The sequence below is a fragment of the Alosa pseudoharengus genome, unplaced genomic scaffold (genome assembly GCF_046254945.1).
Source record: "Alosa pseudoharengus isolate Yale_2024_CS ecotype anadromous, Long Island Sound unplaced genomic scaffold, YU_APseudo_1.1 YU_APseudo_1.1_scf_12, whole genome shotgun sequence".
Lineage (NCBI taxonomy): Eukaryota > Metazoa > Chordata > Actinopteri > Clupeiformes > Clupeidae > Alosa > Alosa pseudoharengus.
Window position 1 is genome coordinate 8800604 of NW_027468587.1, and position 17729 is coordinate 8818332.

Here is a 17729-nt window from a genome sequence, read left to right on the forward strand (position 1 = left end):
TAAGTTCATTCAATCATGGGGTATAGTGATTTAAGCTTAATTTATATATATACTGCTCAAAAAAATTAAGGGAGCACTTCAATCATACACTGGATCGGTACTCTGACACTTTTTGACACTGTTCTGACAAGTATAAGTGTTCCCTTAATTTTGTTGAGCAGTATGTGTGTGTGTGTGTGTGTGTGTGTGTGTGTATATATATATCAGCATACTCAAGAAGTGGTAACAACTATTGGTATATATATCAGCATACTCAAGAAGTGGTAACAACTATTGGTATTTTTATGTATTTTTGTATTTTTTTATTTATCGTTTTAGGCTATATGAGTTATGATGATGTAATCTTAACATAATCTTTATTCACGCCATTGTAAGTCACTCTCGAGCAAAGTGTCTGCTAAAAACTTAAACATAAATTGCTATGCTGGAGCAGAATGCCGTGGTGATGGGGATAGGATCATTGGAGGGTATGAGTGTGCACCACACTCTCAGCCATGGCAGGTCTATCTGACTTACGATGATGGAAATCGTTGGTGTGGGGCCTCGATGATCAATGAGAGATGGGCTGTTTCTGCTGCACACTGCTATGTCTCGTGAGTATTCACTCCGTCTGTTGCTGTTGCTGTATGCACAGTTGAGTGCATAACCCATGACATTGATGAAGTTTTTTTTCCATCCATTTTTCATATATTAAAATGTCTAGGCTAACCTGCGATACCACTATGATAGTAACCCATATATTTGTGTACACATTGTATTTTATTTATTTTCCCTGTTTCCAAAAAGTCACTTCTGCAAGCATCAAATATTTGTCATTTCTCAAAGTTTACATGTATCATATCTTATCTTACCTATAGCCGATTTGTGAAACTACCCTGCAAATAAAAGGCTAATTCCTTCAGAGTGTATTCCAATGTAATCTACCTGGTGACATTTTTAGTGCTCCTCGCCTGGCCCTTCACCTGGGAGAGCACCACCTGTTCAAAGAGGAGGGCACAGAGCAGCGTATCTGGGCGGAGAAGGTCATCCCCCACCCTGCCTACGATGACAATGGCTACGACAACGACTTCATGCTGATCAAGCTGAGTGAGCCAGCCGTCTTCAACCAGTACGTCCAGCCCATTCCACTGGCCACCAGCTGTGCCCAGCCAAGCGCCAAGTGTCTCGTGTCGGGATGGGGCAATCAGATCAACACCGGGGGTGAGGAGAAGGAGGGCGATCACGTTTGGTGTGACTAGTATAAAATACTGCTTCCCTTTAGCCAAGTTTGGTTTGGATACTTGTAGAAAAATGAAAAATATAGGACCAGCCATACTGTTATGTATGCAACGTTAGGAGTGAGGTGCTGAATTTTATCCAGGGGAGCTGAATTTGAAAAATGACATGAACAACACAACTGAAGTAGTTTGTTTTATTCACTTGTATCATTTTTTATTGCTGATGTATTTGTTCTATATTCTTCAGTTAACTACGCGTCACTTCTGCAATGCCTGGACCTCCCGGTGCTCTCCCAGTCCCAGTGTGTGGATGCCTATGGCCACATGATCACTGATAACATGTTCTGTGCTGGTTTCCTGGAAGGAGGCAAAGACTCCTGTCAGGTGCACACATCTTTTCCTCCTCAAACAAATAAAATTAGAAAAAGTTTCAGCAACACACAAACATCAGGGCATTCTTTTTATAAGCCTATTTTAGTATTGTATGAGTATAATACCTTGAATATGCTCTCTTTCAGGGTGATTCTGGTGGCCCTCTGGTTTGTAACGGAGAGCTGTATGGAGTTGTGTCGTGGGGTTATGGCTGTGCTGAAGCTGGCGCTCCTGGGGTGTATGCTGCTGTGTGCCGCTATACTGACTGGGTTCAGGAAACCATTGCCAGCAACTGAAAAAAATAAATCAATCTACTTGCATATCTGACTCAAGGCCTGCCAAAAGCTTTTGGGTTTAAAAAAAAAAAAAAAAACATGTTTAATTAAATGTATCAAAGCAACATTGTGTGGTCATGTTACTTACTGCTGTTGCTAATTTAAGTTAAGTTAATTCATGTTGAAGTTGACCCACTGGGTCCATACATTTGTGGAAATGTTCAAATCCTACAGATATGAGAACTGTAAACTTGTGTATGCTTCAAAGTTTTGTTTTTTCAATATGCATTAGGTCATCACATACATCAAAACAACCCCTTTCAATTTATATTTTTCATTGTCTTACACAAAAATATGGCCATTATTCACCCCTTGCAGACACGTGACTTAAGTCACGTGACGGCTCCATGCTGGACGGCAAAAAGATGGGAGACAGACGGCAAATTACATTATGTCATAAAGATTATGATGAACTGAACACCATTACTATAACATCTTTGTAGTTAAATGTATTGCTGTTTGGTGTCTGATAGTCAAAGAAGATGCCAGTGGTGTTGTTAGATGAAATGGGTCATGATCGCAAATGTAAAGTTATTAAAACTGGTGGTAACAGCAAGGGGAGATAACGTTACGTTAGGCTACTGTAATTAACATTATGGTAAATGAACACCCATAAGTATTTCTGGACTAAAATATTGCAAAGCGATTTGGTTACTTTATTTGTCTTGCTTTTATCAGTTGTAACATAGTCAAAACGTTAAGAATGTCATATCAGAACATGAAATAATAACTAGCTAGCTGCCACACTTAGAAGCTAGCTATTCTAGCTAACGTTTATCGTAGCTCATAGTGCTAGGGCTAATGTAACTCGTCAGTTTGTACGTTGCCCAGCGAATAAAATTACTTCTTACATGTCTTAAGTTAAAGAATTGAAAGAAATAGGAAATTTTAAAAAAACTTGAACGGTATTATCTGTTTACATTCAGATCTAGCCAAAGACTTTGCCTAAGTGCTATCTGCCGTCCTGTTCAGTCTATGGTTGCTTTAGCAACCGCTGCTGTGCTTCATACAGAGGAGATAAGCATGCAATTGTGGTTGAAATACTCCCGAAACACAAAGAAAACAAACCAAAATATATCTATGCAAGAACATGGGATGTTGTTGTATTCCAAACAATAAGCCAACAGTCGTGGAAGGGCATTACTACGGTTAAATCTCACTATAATCTAGCTGTCCATTACAACCCATTGATTTGATTCGTGTTCTTGCCGTCCACTAGGCTATTTAGCTGTGGCGCGAACAAAACGTGACGTCACTTGCAAGGGGTGAATAGGGAGGGAAAGTGAAAACCAGCGCCCCAAGTGGTTGCGTTCCTATCGAAGAGCAGCTCCAATGTTAAGTCCCATAGACCTATTTAAAAAAAAATACTGTGAAGCCAAATCAGCGATCTTATCCACCAAAAATATTTTTCAGTGTCTATACAGTAATAATCTTCTAACTGTGAAAATGCCAGACCCTATTTTGCCTTATTTAAAAAAATCGAAATTGCTCATTTTGTTTCATAAACGAACTACAAAAAAGCCACGTGACTTTACCCTTCGACCTTACTCACGTAGCATTGGTTTGTTTAGTAGCCTGGTTAGCATTGCCACTTAACACTTACTGCCAGCTCTTCATGTGAGTAGAAGCACAACACCAGTTATCCAGACATAAAGGTTATCACCACGCGGTTTACATCACCTTCTGTTATTACAAAAATATGTAAACCAGTTAAGCAAATTGCCGTATTGATCAATTAGAGATTAAGCGCCCAAACCTGTGACGTCACATGCAACTGTAGTTTGTTATCACCATGTTACGACAAAAACTCAAAACAATTCAACTGATCCTAAAAATAAGGTATGACCACTTGAAGCAATAGAGGTGACCCCAGTGCCTAACATATGGAAGGCATTAAATTAAGATCCCAATGTGCACCGAGATATATTTTTTCTAAAAAAAAAACCCATCCCCTCCGCTAAACTCTAGGAACGCAACCACTAGATGGCGATGAGATTACTTTCCCTCCCTATACAGGTGCATTGGCCTTTGTCATCGGTTCTTGAGAGCATTATTGCGCACTCTGGTGGCAGATCAGCGTAATAGCACTACATTACCCAGGGTGCAGTGAGATGTAGATATCGTGACGTATAGGCTTTTGCATCTCAACACAAACGTTATGTCCTCCTGTGTTGTGGAGATGTCTAAGCGGAGGAAACTAACATAGGTATGTATATACGGCATGCATATCTCCTATATATTGCGTGACGAAAACAATCTGAATAATAAAACGGAGTGCGAAATTGTGTTTAATAATAGTTGGACCACCATTTCTTTATGGAAATTAACTAGAAAGACATCTGGTTAAACAATGGACTGCCTTTGGTAGCCGAAATTGACACTGTTCAAAGCATTAGAGCGCTAAACCGAATTGTTAAAGATGCTGTAAAAAATGCAGTGCAAAATGTTTTGGTGTAGCTTGGGTAGGATTAGGTGAAACCTTCAGCTAATGTCTAAATAGGCCCTGAATAATCGAGCGCAACGAATGCTAGACGTTTAAATGTAGTTTCACTGGTCAATGCAAATCAGTCTACGATAGCTATGTTCACAAAGTAGCCTAAGGAAACTAGGCTGTGTGTTTTGTTGACTGAAAGATTTTAAAGATGCTATGCTACCCATTGTTTATACAATTTGCGCATCGGACTTCACGCCCTAATTATGTTATTTGAAGATGGCTGTTCATCATGGCTGTTTATTATATACATGTTGGTAGGGTTATGGACAAGTCCATCAGCAGGCCTGGCTAGGTCATGTGTTTTCTCGTCACTAGTAAAAAATTAGTTCAAAAGGAAGGAGGGGTAGACTCACTGGTTCTCTTTAGCGGGGTGAGAAAAGCTCAAACTGTAGGCCTGAGCAAATAGGTCTTTATGATAGAATGATCTGTCCTTCATTTAAAGGTGGGTTTCAGTCCGTGCCAGTGGAACATGTTGCATTCATTCATGGTCTAATTAGCTTGCTGTTTATTGCTGCCTTAAGTAATCCCCATTGCATCTCCTCTCTAGCTTCCATCACACAACAAATTCAAAACATTCTGTGAAAGGAATAAAAGGCAAGGGGACATGGACGTCATAAATAGGGCAATGGGTGAACTGAGGTCAAGTCCTGAGGGTGGGACTGCGGAGAGTGACCCAGAGCCCAGGGTCCCGTCTGAGGAATGCCCCAAGTCCTCTCCTGCAGCCGGTGCGTCGGAGAATCACACCCATGTTGACACTTTTGGGAAGGGCACACAATTCAGCACCCCCAAAGATGCAGCGCCTCACCCGGGGGACCCAAAAGAAGCAACAAGTGCACCACACCTCCCAGACACATTCACGCTGAAGTGCAGTCCTTCCACCGAGCCAGTTTCCGCCAAGGGCACAACGCCTGAATCCACAAACCAAGGGCACGATGGCAGCTCTTCACCCACCAAAGAGAAGTTTCCAGGTCCCAAGGCTGCTGTTGGCATTAAGAAAGATGCAAAGGCTGCTGGCGTCACCACGGGTGCAAAGAGGAATATTCCTGCCAAAAGGAATCGAATGGACCCGCTGAAGTTGGACATGACAAAACCCACAGTTATGCCTCTCACTTGTACGTCTTTTAACTCAATACCTCTATTATGATGTTTGTAATTTACATGCATAGAATATTTTGTGCAGCTTGTGTTTTGCATGCGTCTGATGTATTTTTTATTTCCTTCTCACTTGCTGTCTGTCTGTCTGTCCGTGTCCCTCCCTAGCCTCCCAACTCTCTCTGCAGTGTCTTGAGTGCCACATCATTTTCAGCGACGACAAGAGCAAGCAGCGGCACCTGAAGATGAGCCACCCAGCGGAGTATGAGCAGTGCATGCTGGGAGATTCTCTGTTCGCCTGCTACGTCTGCGACCGGCATTTCGCCAACTCCACCGAACTCATGGCACACCAGCGAACTCACACAGAAAAGCGGCCTTTCAAATGCCTCCTCTGCGGAGAGGCGTTCAAGAGATCATCTGAACTCACCACGCACAAGAAGATCCACTGTAGCAGCCAGGGGTACAAATGCTCGGACTGTGGCAAAACCTGCAAGACCTTGACTCTGCTCAAATATCACAGCCGCACACACACTGGGGAGAAGCCCTATGTGTGTAAAGAGTGTGGCAAGAGGTTCAGCATGCCGAAAGCACTGCAGAGACATATAGAGACCCACACACAGGATGAAGGGGAAGAAAATGGTGATGGGACAATTGCTTCTGCAAAATTAAAGAAACAGAAGAGCAACGGTAAGTTGTCTTTTATCTGGCCTCTCTCATTTTAGATTTGTGTTATATGAGATCAATTATAGCAGCATTAAGAGCGCTATAGACAGTGACACTGCCAGGGACTATTACTATGTTACTACAATACTATATTGTTGCTGTTATTTACTTGTTATTGATGTGTTACATGTTGAACATAAGCAAATGCAGGAATTCAAGTCTTTTAATTCTCAACTAGTTGCTGATAAATTCTGAAATATACAGTCATTTGAATCATAATTTAATCCTGTTTACTATGTCTAGAGATTTGACTTGAATCTGTACACCTGTACCTGTACATCTCTATCCTGGATTAATTCAGCAGCAACCTCACATTACTGAAGCAAGATCATTTCATGTGAACATGATAAAAGTCTTATGTTGTGTCAGAAAGTTGGGAGAAATCTTTGAAGTTCAAATTTGGGAATTGCATTTTGCATGCTAAATTGTGCTACTTTTGTACGATTTTAACACATGGGCTGTTGCACTGGGTGCATTTTGTGTACTTTGTATATTTGTCTTTTTTTACAGGTCCATCAGAAAGGAAATACTCATGTCCACATTGCAAAGCCATGTTTAAGACGGAGAAGACACAACTTCACCATATTAAGTTCAAGCATTCACAGAACAAAAATATGCCTCCTAGCCGTGCTCTTGTCAAACAGCATCCACTCAATCAAGGCCCACCGCCACCTTTACTGACCCATGCAACAATAGGTCAAACACCAGTACTTCGGCTACACTCTGGTGGACAGACGCCACAATGCATTGAGCCGGAGCAAATTAAGAGACTAATAGAGTCACTTGGAAACGTTCAAAAGGTGAATCAGTTAGTCATATACGGATTGGAGCCAGTGTCATTTCAGTCACAGACTATGAATCTGCAGCCAGTTCCGGGTGTTGTTCAGCCGATCAGATTTGACATGACACAGATGCCTTCTGTGGAGTTAAAGCTGGTGACTGAAGATTCAGATCAAGCCAAACAACACATTGAATCCACAGGACCAGAAATGAATGGGGGACAAGGGAAGGCCGATGCTCATTCATCAGTAGAGAAAACAACTCAGTCAGATGAATTAATGCAAGACCACACAGGACCTGTTGAATCACAGACTTGTCCGTCTCAAACAGTGGCGTTTGAGCAAATATCTGAAGGTACAGAAAAAGCAGTGAAAACAGTTTGCTCAGTGGAAACGATAGTGAGTGGATCCATTCCATTCAACTATGTTGAAGAGATGACCTGTAGAACCAAAACAGTTGAGACTGAACTTGATGATGGACAAATACAGATGCTTGAATTGCATCAGTCATCCTCCCTGATTCCAACCACTGAGCTTGAAAATGAAAACAGACATATGGTGTCCCTCCAGGAAGAAGTAGTGAAAATGCAGTATATGACCCCAAGTGACACTCTATCACTTGTAGCCACAGAAGGTTTACAAGAGACTGAAGAACAAGTTGTTACTTTGACACCAGTAGAAACACAGATTGTTACTTTGACATCAACTGAAAGACCTGAACACTCAAAGAATTATGCTGGAAATGCTTGTGAACAGGATGTTGGACAGCCACACCTGGAATCTTCTGATGAACCTAAGGACTGTATGGAACAAACAGAGGTAAACACACATGAGTTTAGCTCAGAGATACACTTGAGTGAGGAGATATCAGTTCATACTCAGCCATCTATACACGACTCAGACATAGCTGAGACACACACTCAACCTTCTAGATATGAAATAGACACCGCTGAGGTCATTACAGTCAAGCAGAAACCTCGAAGTCGAGTGACCACAAAGTTGCCAGAACCAAAGAAGCTCAAGAAAGGGAGACCTGCAAAGAAAACAAGCAAGAAAGCTAAATCTAAGAGGCAAATTTCAGATAACCCTTTGAAACAGCAAACTGGCCATAATGATACAGTTGTCATCACACAGCAGAAAGTGTCAGCTCCACATCCTCCAGAGTTAATGACAACTGTAACCCAGCAATCAAGAACAAAAGGTCATGTTCTGATGCAGTTTGGTCTTAGAAACAAAAAAGAAAAACTCTCTAAAACAGTGGGGCCTTCTAAGAAATCCAAAAAGAGGGATGATATTAAAATACAAGAGAAAGGTGACTCCCAGCAGAAAAAGATAAAGGGAGATGGAGCAGGGAAAATAAACATTTCTGAAAATAAAACTCAAACAGAAATACTTATCAAACCACAGGATCAAGAGCAACAAGGGTTGCAGAAAGAAGAGTCAAAATCACAAGTCAAGTCAAGGAAAAGAAAATTTAAAATTCACAAAATTACCAACAATAGTCTGTTGGAGAAAGAGGGGATTTCAGCACCTCTGCCTAAAAGGAAGAAGCAGGAAAAAAATAAAAAGCCAAAGGGCATTAAGAGGACAAAGAAAGCAGTCGTAAAGAAGAGCTTAAAACTGAAACCGAAGGAGAAAGAGGAAACCCCTGTTGCTATATCTCCTAATCAAGTCAAGGCAGATGCCCTGCTTCTACTGAAGGGGCACAAACAACCACAGCTGAAAGTTCATAAACTTGATGCTCCAATAGCACAGCTAGAACTAGTGCCTTCATGTCCATCCTCAGTTGCTTCCAATGAGGAAACTAAGATGACTCCAACGAAACAAACACAAGATCATAAAAACAAATTAAATAAATCCAAGAATCCAAAAAGGCCAATCCAGGCATGTGTAGAGTCCCCATCTTCACCTAATGTCAAGAACTCATCCCTGCATAAAAAGGTAAAGGCAGGTCGGAAAAAAAAGACCACAAAAGCTGGTGGAAAGATAGCACCGACCACCAATTCCTCAATATGTGATTGTGGGGCGAACTTCTCTGATGTGTCCGCGTTACAGGAGCATATGGCAGCTGTCCACTCTGGTGAAACACATGGACACTGTGGCTATTCAAATGGCACACTGTCTGAGGGTCACGTCAAGACGTCTGTATCAAATGAAGAACAACCCAATAATTCTGTTTGCCCTAAAACGCTTGGTCTAGCAACAGACTGGGATGCTGAGACAGAGATGGTGGAACTAGGTCTGGGGGACAGAGAGGAAGAAAGAGTGTCTTTTCCAGCTCTGAGTCCGTCTCCATCTCTACCTCATGCACCTACATTAGTGGATGGTGAATGTGAAGAGGCACAAAAAGAAGATGCCAACAGTGTCACCACAGAGAAACAGTTGAAAATGTTTTCTTCTGGTTCTAAAAGAAGCAAGCCACTACAGAGCAGTGTCTGTCTAGAATCTACTCCAATGTGTCAGACCCCTTCACAGGAACTCTCAACAGAGCCAGAACAGTTGACCATCCCTAAGGTCCAAAAGAGGTCACCACGGCCAGGCAAACATCAGAAAGGAACAAGTGACAAAGGCCTTTTAGAGACTGGTGAGAAAATGTCAGAGATACAGGACGTGGCTGATAAGATGAAGAGCATTTGTGAGTCAGATGAGACTGTTGAGGAAGACATGAAAGATGACTTGCCTCTAGATGTTAATTTAGTCACTGTTCAAGATGAAGATCAGCTTGTCACCTCTCAGGACGTTGACTCATCAGAAAGCTCTCAAAAAGATGGTCAAATAACCGGTGAATTACCAATGATGCCAAGCCATCAGAATGTCCCAAACGTGAATGAACCCAACCTTGAATGTCCTTCAAATAAAAAGAATCTTGAACTTGTGGTGGACTTGAATTCAAACAAAACTACTGCAGTTAAAGACTCCTCCACTGACCCTCCAGAGATCAAACAAGAGGATGTAGAAATGGCAGTGCACACGGAGGAGAAGTCTGCGCGTAACAGGAGTAATACGACGAGAGGTAGAAAGAGGGGAGGCGGAAGAGGCAGGCGAGGAACTGGGAAAAAGAGGAACACAGGGAGAAGACCGGAATCCAACCAGGAGTCTCTGAACGACGATCCAGACGAATGCCAGATAGTCTACCAGCTCTATCCATTGGCCGCGGATTCTGATAAATCTGTGGAGGGGAATGGGCCTCAGGTTTGCATTAATCCTTCCAGATCTGACATGGCAGAATCACAAGAGGATTCCTCTGAGGAGCAGGTGGTGTTTGAACTGGAGTCGGTCACTACAAGTGTTGATATCGTAAAATCGGAAGGGGAACTCGACAGTCAAGACAGAACGGAGGGAAGTTCGCCAGGCATTCTCCTAGAAAAGTTTCTCACATCGCGAGGGAGTGGGAGCAGTGAATCCGCAGACATTTCTAACATGGTAAGTGATGCACTGCCATGATTACCTGATTCTGATATTCTCCAGTACCTGTTTGTTTTTAAGTGGGTGTACATACAATGGCAGAACGATTCTTATATATGTTTTCAACTATTGTGTGTGGTCATTTCTTATTTAAATCTTCTAAGGTGGTGTGTGACTCTACGAATGTACCAACCAATGGGGCCACCACAGACCATAGAACCACCACATTGCCTTCACTGGGGACATCAGGGGTGTTGAATGTTAAGGAAGAGGATCAGTCTCAACCTGTGATGCCATCCGTGCTTCCCCCTGAGGGAGCAGATGCCAGGGCTCCTCTCATAAATCGCTCACTCTCTAATGAGCCACAGCTGGGTGTGCAAATGTTTGTGGTGAAGGAAGAGGACCCACTCGTTTTGAATGAGCCTCAAAGTATTCAACAACCCACCAATGGTAATCCACCAAAGAGTCATCTCTGCACTACTAGCACAGGTAAGTGGGGGAATATATATTTCTTTCAATTAATATGTTGTTGTCGTTGACTTTTAGGTTTTATTATAGAACAGCTGCTTGAATGTTGAGAGAATGACGGGGCAGCTGTGGCCTACTGGTTAGCGCTTCGGACTTGTTACCGGAGGGTTGCCGGTTCGAACCCCGACCAGTAGGCATGGCTGAAGTGCCCTTGAGCAAGGCACCTAACCCCTCAATGCTTAATATGACCCCGTGCGCCGCTGTTGTTGCAGGCAGCTCACTGTGCCGGGATTAGTGTGTGCTTCACCTCACTGTGTGTTCACTGTGTGCTGAGTGTGTTTCACTAATTCACGGATTGGGATAAATCAGAGACCAAATTTCCCTCACGGGATCAAAAGAGTATATATACTTATACTTATACTTTTACTTATACTTAATTTCACTTGTAAAAGTAAAACTATAGATGTTAAAAGTGTCTTTCCTAAGATTTTGAAACGTGATGCTTATTTTGCATTATCAGTTGCAGTCTCAGACCCGCCAGTGGAGAGCAATATGGCAGATAAAGCAACTGGGACGGCCACTCCAACAGTACATCAACCCATTGCCAAGCAGTGCATTTTCTTTCCAGTAAAAGAGGAGGAGAGAGAATTACTGCTGGATCTTCCACAGAGAGCTGAAAGCAAGTCTATTCATATGGTGTTGAAATGATAGAAAACTAGCGCAAATAATAGCACATGCATATATTAGCTCAACATTTCAGTTGTCAGTTTGCTTACCATATCCCTAGAACCTAGCTCCTAAAGGTTTTACACATATTTAGATTAGTTGAGAATCAATACGATGTCAAGAAAATCTGTCATTTGTTGATGTCTGCACACTTGTTTCTGGATATGAGGCCACACGCAAACACAATAAACATTAAACCCAGAAATCTATTCCACAGATCAGAGCAACCCAGGAGTGGAAGAATATGATGACATCTGTGAGATATCAACCCAGCATGAAACACAATGTGTGGACAGTGCCTTTGAAAATGGTACAGCTGTATTAGAGATTAAAATTCATGAAATTCATGATTTTGTAATAATCTCTTACTAAATGCTTATTTTGTTCTGTTTCAGATGATGTGGGAGCGGACCAACACAACACTGCGGAACTATTAAAATTCCTTCAGCAGAGTTCTGATATAGAACACAGTGAATGCACTGATTCAGAACCAGAAGTAGAAACCCTTGCCATGTCCTGTTACCATGGTAGCAAAAGCACTGGCTTAGCAAATCCCCCTGATAGATCAACCCAGGAAGCTGATCATAGGAATGATAAGTATGTTGATAAAAGATTTCAAATTAGGAAAAGGGTAGATTGTGTAGATATTGCTGGTTAGAGAATGCAGAAGTTGTTGTTGCGGAATTGGCAGGGGTTTTACTCTATCCTGACTTTTGTCACAGCAGGCTCTCCCAGAATGGTACCAGTTCACAAAATGGTCAAAGGAAACCAATTGACTACTTCACTCAGTATTTTGACTGGAAGACGTGGCAGGATGTTGCCAACATCACTGCTAAAACATCTAAAATGTCAAGCCCAGTCACGGCAAAAGAGGTTTCTCAGTTTGTTGGGATCCATATCGCCATGGGAACGTTACAGGTTAGTAACTGATCTGTTTGGCATTCAGTGTAAATGTAAAGTCTATAGTATAGTTTTCTATTTTTTATCATTTTGTTTCTGAAGACATTGAAATGAACTGCATTTTAGACCATCCATTGTACAACCCCAAATCAGAAAAAGTTGGGATGTTGTGTAAAATGCAAATAAAAATATAATGTGATAATATACAAATATTGTAAACTCATATTTTGCTGCAAAAAGGACAGACAACATATCATATGTTGAAAATGAAAATGTTGACTATTTCATGGAAAATATATGTTCATTTTGAATTTGATGCCAGCATCATGTTTCAAAAAAAGTTGGGACGGGGACATGTTTACCACTGTGCTGCTTCACCTCTTAATTTAACAATATTCTGTAAATGTTTAGGAACTGAGGAGACCAGTTGCTAGAGTTTTAAAAATTAACTGTTGTCCCATTTCTACCCTATATAGGATTTCAGTTGCTTAACAGTATGGGGTATTCTTAATGTTTTTTATTCCATGATGCACCTAATTTGACAGATCTGGACTGCCGACAGGCCGTTTTGGCACTTGGACTCTTCCTCTATGGAGAAATACATTAATTCATTTTGGCATTGTTTTCCTGAAATATTTAAGGGCTTCCCTGAAAAATACATTGCCTGGATGGCAGTGTACGTTGCTCAAAGCAATGGCAAATGTTGACTGATCTCACCACAGGACCTTTTTCTACTTAACCTTAGTTCATTTCAAATGAAATAAATACAATTTCTGCTTTTGCATGGTAAAGTTTACACTAGCATTTCTGAATTGAGTATCAAACTGTGCTCATAGACAGTAGTTATCACAGGTTTACCTGAGCCCATACAATGATTTTCATTACAGAAACAGGTCTGGTTTTAATGCAGTGCCATCTGAGATCCATAAGACCACGGCCATCCAATATTGTTTTTCAGCTCTGTCCCTTGTTTGCAAAGATTTCTCTGGATTATCTGAATATTTTAATGATATTATGTACTGTAGATGATGAACTCCCCAAATACTTCGCAATTTCATATTAAGAAGCATTATAATTATATTGTTCCATCATTTGTCCACACATGTTTACACAGACCTATACATCTTTACTTTTAAGAGACTCTGCCTTTCTGGGATGCTCTTTTTCATACCCAATCATGTTGCCAGTTACCCTAATTAGTTGTAAAATATTCCTCCTTTTGTTTTCTTTATAATTACACAACTTTTCATGCTTTTTCTTGGCCCCATCCCAACTTTTTTTGAAACATGTTGCTGGTGTCAAATTCAAAATGTTTCAGAGAGTGGGTGCGCACATCCAAAGTAAACTTTTCTGCAGGTGCCAGACAATAGTGTCAGACAGTAGAAAAAGTGTGGTCTGCACACTGCAACTGCTCCAAAATATAAACTTTATTAATTTAAAAGCAACGTTTCGATCCCCTTGGATCTTCGTCTTCTTTTTAAGAGAACATCATTCAAATAGGACCCCCAGTGTTGATTGCATAAAAATGTTGACTGAGATTGTGCTAACCAAGAATTTCTTCATGTTTAGGAATGATTTTTTCTTGCAAATCAAAGGGACTGCTATGGGAAGTCCTATGGCACCTAACTATGCAAATCTGTTTGTGGGCCATTTCGAACACAATGTTGTTTTGAATCCTGTTGTCAACCCCTTCTTTTACAAGATTGCCCTTTGGCGCAGGTATATTGATGACATATTTTTGATTTGGCTGGGTACAGAAAACGAACTCTCCGATTTTCAAGACTTTTTAAATAGCAAGAATGAACATCTGAGATTCACTGGGGATTTTAACAATGCGGAAATCAGCTTCTTGGATCTTATGATATCCAAAGACGGCGATGTGTTAAAAACGGATCTCTATAAAAAGCCTACAGACAGGAATACTATTTTACATGGGAAAAGCTACCACCCCTCTAGTCTAAAGCGGAGTCTACCCATCAGCCAATTTAATAGAATACGACGCATTTGCAGTTCCGATCAAGACTATAATGTGCAGTGTGCCTCTATGTCTCAGCGCTTTAGGGAGCGAGAGTATACAGAAGCATGAATAAGCAATGCAGTAGAGAGGTTTAGTAACACAGACCAAGAGCATTGCCTAAATAGAAAGAGAAATAAAAAAGATGATAGGAGACTCTCCTGCATTACACAATACTCGCCACTAAGTAGAGAGTTTGAAGCGATAGTGAGAAGACACTGGCATATCCTTAGCTCAGACCCTACGCTAAAAGACGTTTCCTTTAGGCAACCCCCACGTTTTGTCTCTAAACGCTCACCTAATATACGCAACCTTGTTGTCAGAGCCGACCGACCACCAGATAACGCACCGCAATTCTTCCCTCCTATTCCTGATGGCAATTACAGGTGCGCGAATTGCGCGCAATGTAACTTCACTTATAAATGTAAAACCTTCAACCATCCACATACAGGAAAGGCACACAAAATAAAGGGAGTAATAACGTGCAATACAAAAAATGTAATATATATGATCAAATGTCCTTGTGGTCTAGCCTATATTGGAAAGACAACACGATGCCTCAAAACACGTATTGCTGAACATAGAAGCAGTATAAGGCTCAAAGATGAAAAGAATCCAGTGGCAGTCCATTTTAATACAGTAAAACACAATCTTGCAACCCTTAAGTATATCGGAATTGAACAGGTCACTATTCCTAGACGGGGCGGTGATGTCGACAACTTACTCCTAAGAAGAGAGGCTTTTTATATATACACCTTAAACACTATGTCACCAAAGGGGCTTAATATGTATTTTGATCTCAAGCCTTTTCTGTGATTTTCCTTTTTTGGATGATGACTATGTATGATGACTATGTATTGTTCCGTATTTTGTATGTATGCATATGTATGTGTATATTTGTATCTATATATTTGTCTTTGCCATTATGACTTTGCACATAGGCCTATGCTGATTGATATAATATTTGATTGATACAGCTTTTTTCTTTATTATTGACACATAGGCCGAGTTGCCTGTCATTCATGATGATTGGCACCCTTGGGTGCCCTGCCTAGGCGGGTGCTGAATGAATGGTCATGTGATATAGGCCACACTCTTCCTGTTACCCACATGCCTGACGAAGATCCAAGGGGATCGAAACGTTGCTTTTAAATCAAATTCAAAATGAACATACATTTTCCATGAAATAGTCATACATGTCATTTTCAACATTGGATATATTGTCTGCTTCCTTTTTGCAGCTAAATATGAGTTTACAAGATTTGCAAATTGTAATATTCTGTTTTTATTTGCATTTTACACAATGTCCCTACTTTTTCTGATTTGGGGTTGTACTTTGTGCATCATATTTCTTGTTCTTGTATGTTGTAAGTCACATTTCTTGTTCATTTCTTTTTCCTCATTGAAGTTTCCTAGCACAAAGCTGTATTGGGAGGACTATACCCGAGTGGCCCTTATTGCTGATGCCATGTCATCCTCCAGATTTTCAGAGCTTCTCTCAAAACTGAGGCTTGGAGAAGAGAGCGGTTCCACAAGGCCTCAAGGGAAAGACAAGGTTGTGTCCGCTAACAGCACTACACAGTCCAGAGACCATGATTTACAAGTGTCAGAAACTGCAGATGGACCATATAAAACTACACAAACATACAGTACACAGTGTCTATTAGAAACTGACCCACTTAATAGAGTGCGTGTGTTGATGGAAAAAGTTCAAAGAGCATGTCAGGGTCTAAAGCGAGAGGGGAACCATGGAGTCAGCCAGTACCCACTGTGGTTACTGCGAACCACAGCCAGTGCCGCCTACTCTCTACATCATACAGTAATGTTGAGTACTTGTGGTTTGGTGGTGGACTTCAACTTGAGCTTGGATGACTCTGACCGAGAAGAAACTGTTAAGCACATGGTCCTATCGGGTCAAAACAGTAGAGAAGGGATGGTGTTTCTCTGCAAGCCTGAACTCTCCACTCCTTCCATGCTGGAACAGCTCCTAGAGGCTGGTGTACAAAGTGCTGGCAAAGTTGGCGGGGCGAGGGGACAAGTAGGTGATGAGTTTGTCAGCTCAGATGGCAAACTGAAGCTGTTTCGTTGCCATCATGGTTTCATCCTTTCTGCTGCTGTAAAGGGACGATCCCGTTCGACATCCCTAGTCAGTGGCTTTGAGCGGGCACTTAAAGCAGCAAAGCTCAACCGAGATTTGCGCAACGCTTATCGTACGCCTTGCCTATCGTTGTCTCCCACAGCCTGGCCACTGTCTGTTCTTTGGCACCTTACTGATCTTGCACTGGTGAACTCTTGGCTGCAGTACAGGGGCGACCGCTGCAATGAACAAGAACAGTTGTCCCTCATGGCATTCCGACTAGAAGTCTCCAAAACACTGATTCTCTTAAGCAGCGCTGATGCCCAGGATGCAACTCCTCCCCAACCACCGGCTCCTGAGAGACCAGAACAGGGCTCAGTCCCAGGGCCAGCCTCTGTTTTTGAGACCCCACTTCCAGACACGGCCGTACGGTATGATGGCGTGGGCCACTGGCCAGAACAAGTTGCTGAAGGAGAGGGAGCCAGGTGTCGGTTTGGGGGATGTGATCGGACATCTCAGGTGCGGTGTCTGAAGTGTTGTGTGTTTCTGTGCATCTCGCGCAATCATAACTGCTTTCTCAAATTCCACAGCCAAGGGACTCTATGAGGTTTTGTGTTGATATAGCAACGTGTGAATGTTTGTGTGTTTGTTTTCCAGCACGTCCTATACTTTTGTTTTGGCATTTGCTGCCATTTAATGAAACATATTTTCCATTTAAAATTAAGGAAAAAAGGTTCTACTCTTGTATTTTTCATACAATGATTGATTGAAGGAAATCCACTCCTTTTGTTTCTGTAATTATTTTATTTATTTACCGCCAATGGTCTGTGAATTATTTATATTTTTATACATTTGTTGAGTGAAAACAGCCATAAGGTCTGAATGTGTTTTTGAATGTCCAAGAAAAATGTGTTTCCTGTTACTGCAGCTGTTACTGATAATTAATTCTGTGAAACAACTGACCCACTTTTAATGTATTTTAATTTAAAATAAATTCTGTGAAACAATTGACAACATTTTAATGTATTTTAATTTAAAATAAATTCATGTCTCAATCTTGTTTTGTTTTCACATTTTCTCTCTTCTGTTCTGGTAGTAATTTGCCAGCACTTTGGTTTAGTTTTATT

The 17729-nt window shown here is 41.3% G+C and overlaps 2 protein-coding genes and 1 long non-coding RNA gene across 5 annotated transcripts; 2 read left to right on the forward strand and 1 right to left on the reverse strand.

The window, feature by feature from the left end:
- Positions 1 to 452: 452 nt before the first annotated feature.
- On the forward strand, positions 453 to 2265 carry LOC143118881 (cationic trypsin-3-like). Its single transcript, XM_076280016.1, has 4 exons — positions 453 to 593; positions 941 to 1200; positions 1465 to 1601; positions 1736 to 2265. The coding sequence occupies exons 1-4, from the start codon at positions 547 to 549 to the stop codon at positions 1883 to 1885; spliced, it is 594 nt and encodes a 197-aa protein (XP_076136131.1). The 5' UTR covers positions 453 to 546; the 3' UTR covers positions 1886 to 2265.
- LOC143118884 (uncharacterized) lies at positions 1398 to 3080 on the reverse strand. Of its 2 annotated transcripts, XR_012986223.1 has the most exons (4): positions 2993 to 3080; positions 2211 to 2274; positions 1715 to 1881; positions 1398 to 1620 (listed from the first exon to the last, which is right to left on the reverse strand). It is a non-coding gene; the product is annotated as an uncharacterized LOC143118884 (long non-coding RNA). The 2 variants fall into 2 exon arrangements; XR_012986224.1 differs by lacking the exon at positions 2211 to 2274.
- Positions 3081 to 4071: 991 nt separating this feature from the next.
- On the forward strand, positions 4072 to 17634 carry znf576.1 (zinc finger protein 576, tandem duplicate 1). 2 transcript variants are annotated; one of them, XM_076280019.1, is made up of 10 exons: positions 4072 to 4130; positions 4966 to 5530; positions 5679 to 6197; positions 6744 to 10435; positions 10582 to 10906; positions 11406 to 11564; positions 11829 to 11921; positions 12007 to 12208; positions 12334 to 12529; positions 15934 to 17634. In XM_076280019.1, the coding sequence occupies exons 2-10, from the start codon at positions 5023 to 5025 to the stop codon at positions 17206 to 17208; spliced, it is 6969 nt and encodes a 2322-aa protein (XP_076136134.1). In that variant the 5' UTR covers positions 4072 to 4130; positions 4966 to 5022; the 3' UTR covers positions 17209 to 17634. The 2 variants fall into 2 exon arrangements, with proteins under 2 accessions (XP_076136134.1, XP_076136135.1); XM_076280020.1 differs by having other exon boundaries at positions 12337 to 12529.
- The last annotated feature ends 95 nt before the right edge of the window (positions 17635 to 17729 follow it).

Bases quoted from the DNA above. Each gene is read 5' to 3' on its own strand.
- LOC143118881 (XM_076280016.1), top strand. From the start codon at position 547: ATGATCAATGAGAGATGGGCTGTTTCTGCTGCACACTGCTATGTCTC. The intron at 594-940 runs GTGAGTATTCAC...TGACATTTTTAG, and splicing joins GCTGCACACTGCTATGTCTC to TGCTCCTCGCCTGGCCCTTC. The intron at 1,201-1,464 runs GTGAGGAGAAGG...TATATTCTTCAG, and splicing joins CAATCAGATCAACACCGGGG to TTAACTACGCGTCACTTCTG.
- znf576.1 (XM_076280019.1), top strand. From the start codon at position 5,023: ATGGACGTCATAAATAGGGCAATGGGTGAACTGAGGTCAAGTCCTGAG. The intron at 11,565-11,828 runs GCAAGTCTATTC...TCTATTCCACAG, and splicing joins TCTTCCACAGAGAGCTGAAA to ATCAGAGCAACCCAGGAGTG. The intron at 12,209-12,333 runs GTATGTTGATAA...CTTTTGTCACAG, and splicing joins GCTGATCATAGGAATGATAA to CAGGCTCTCCCAGAATGGTA.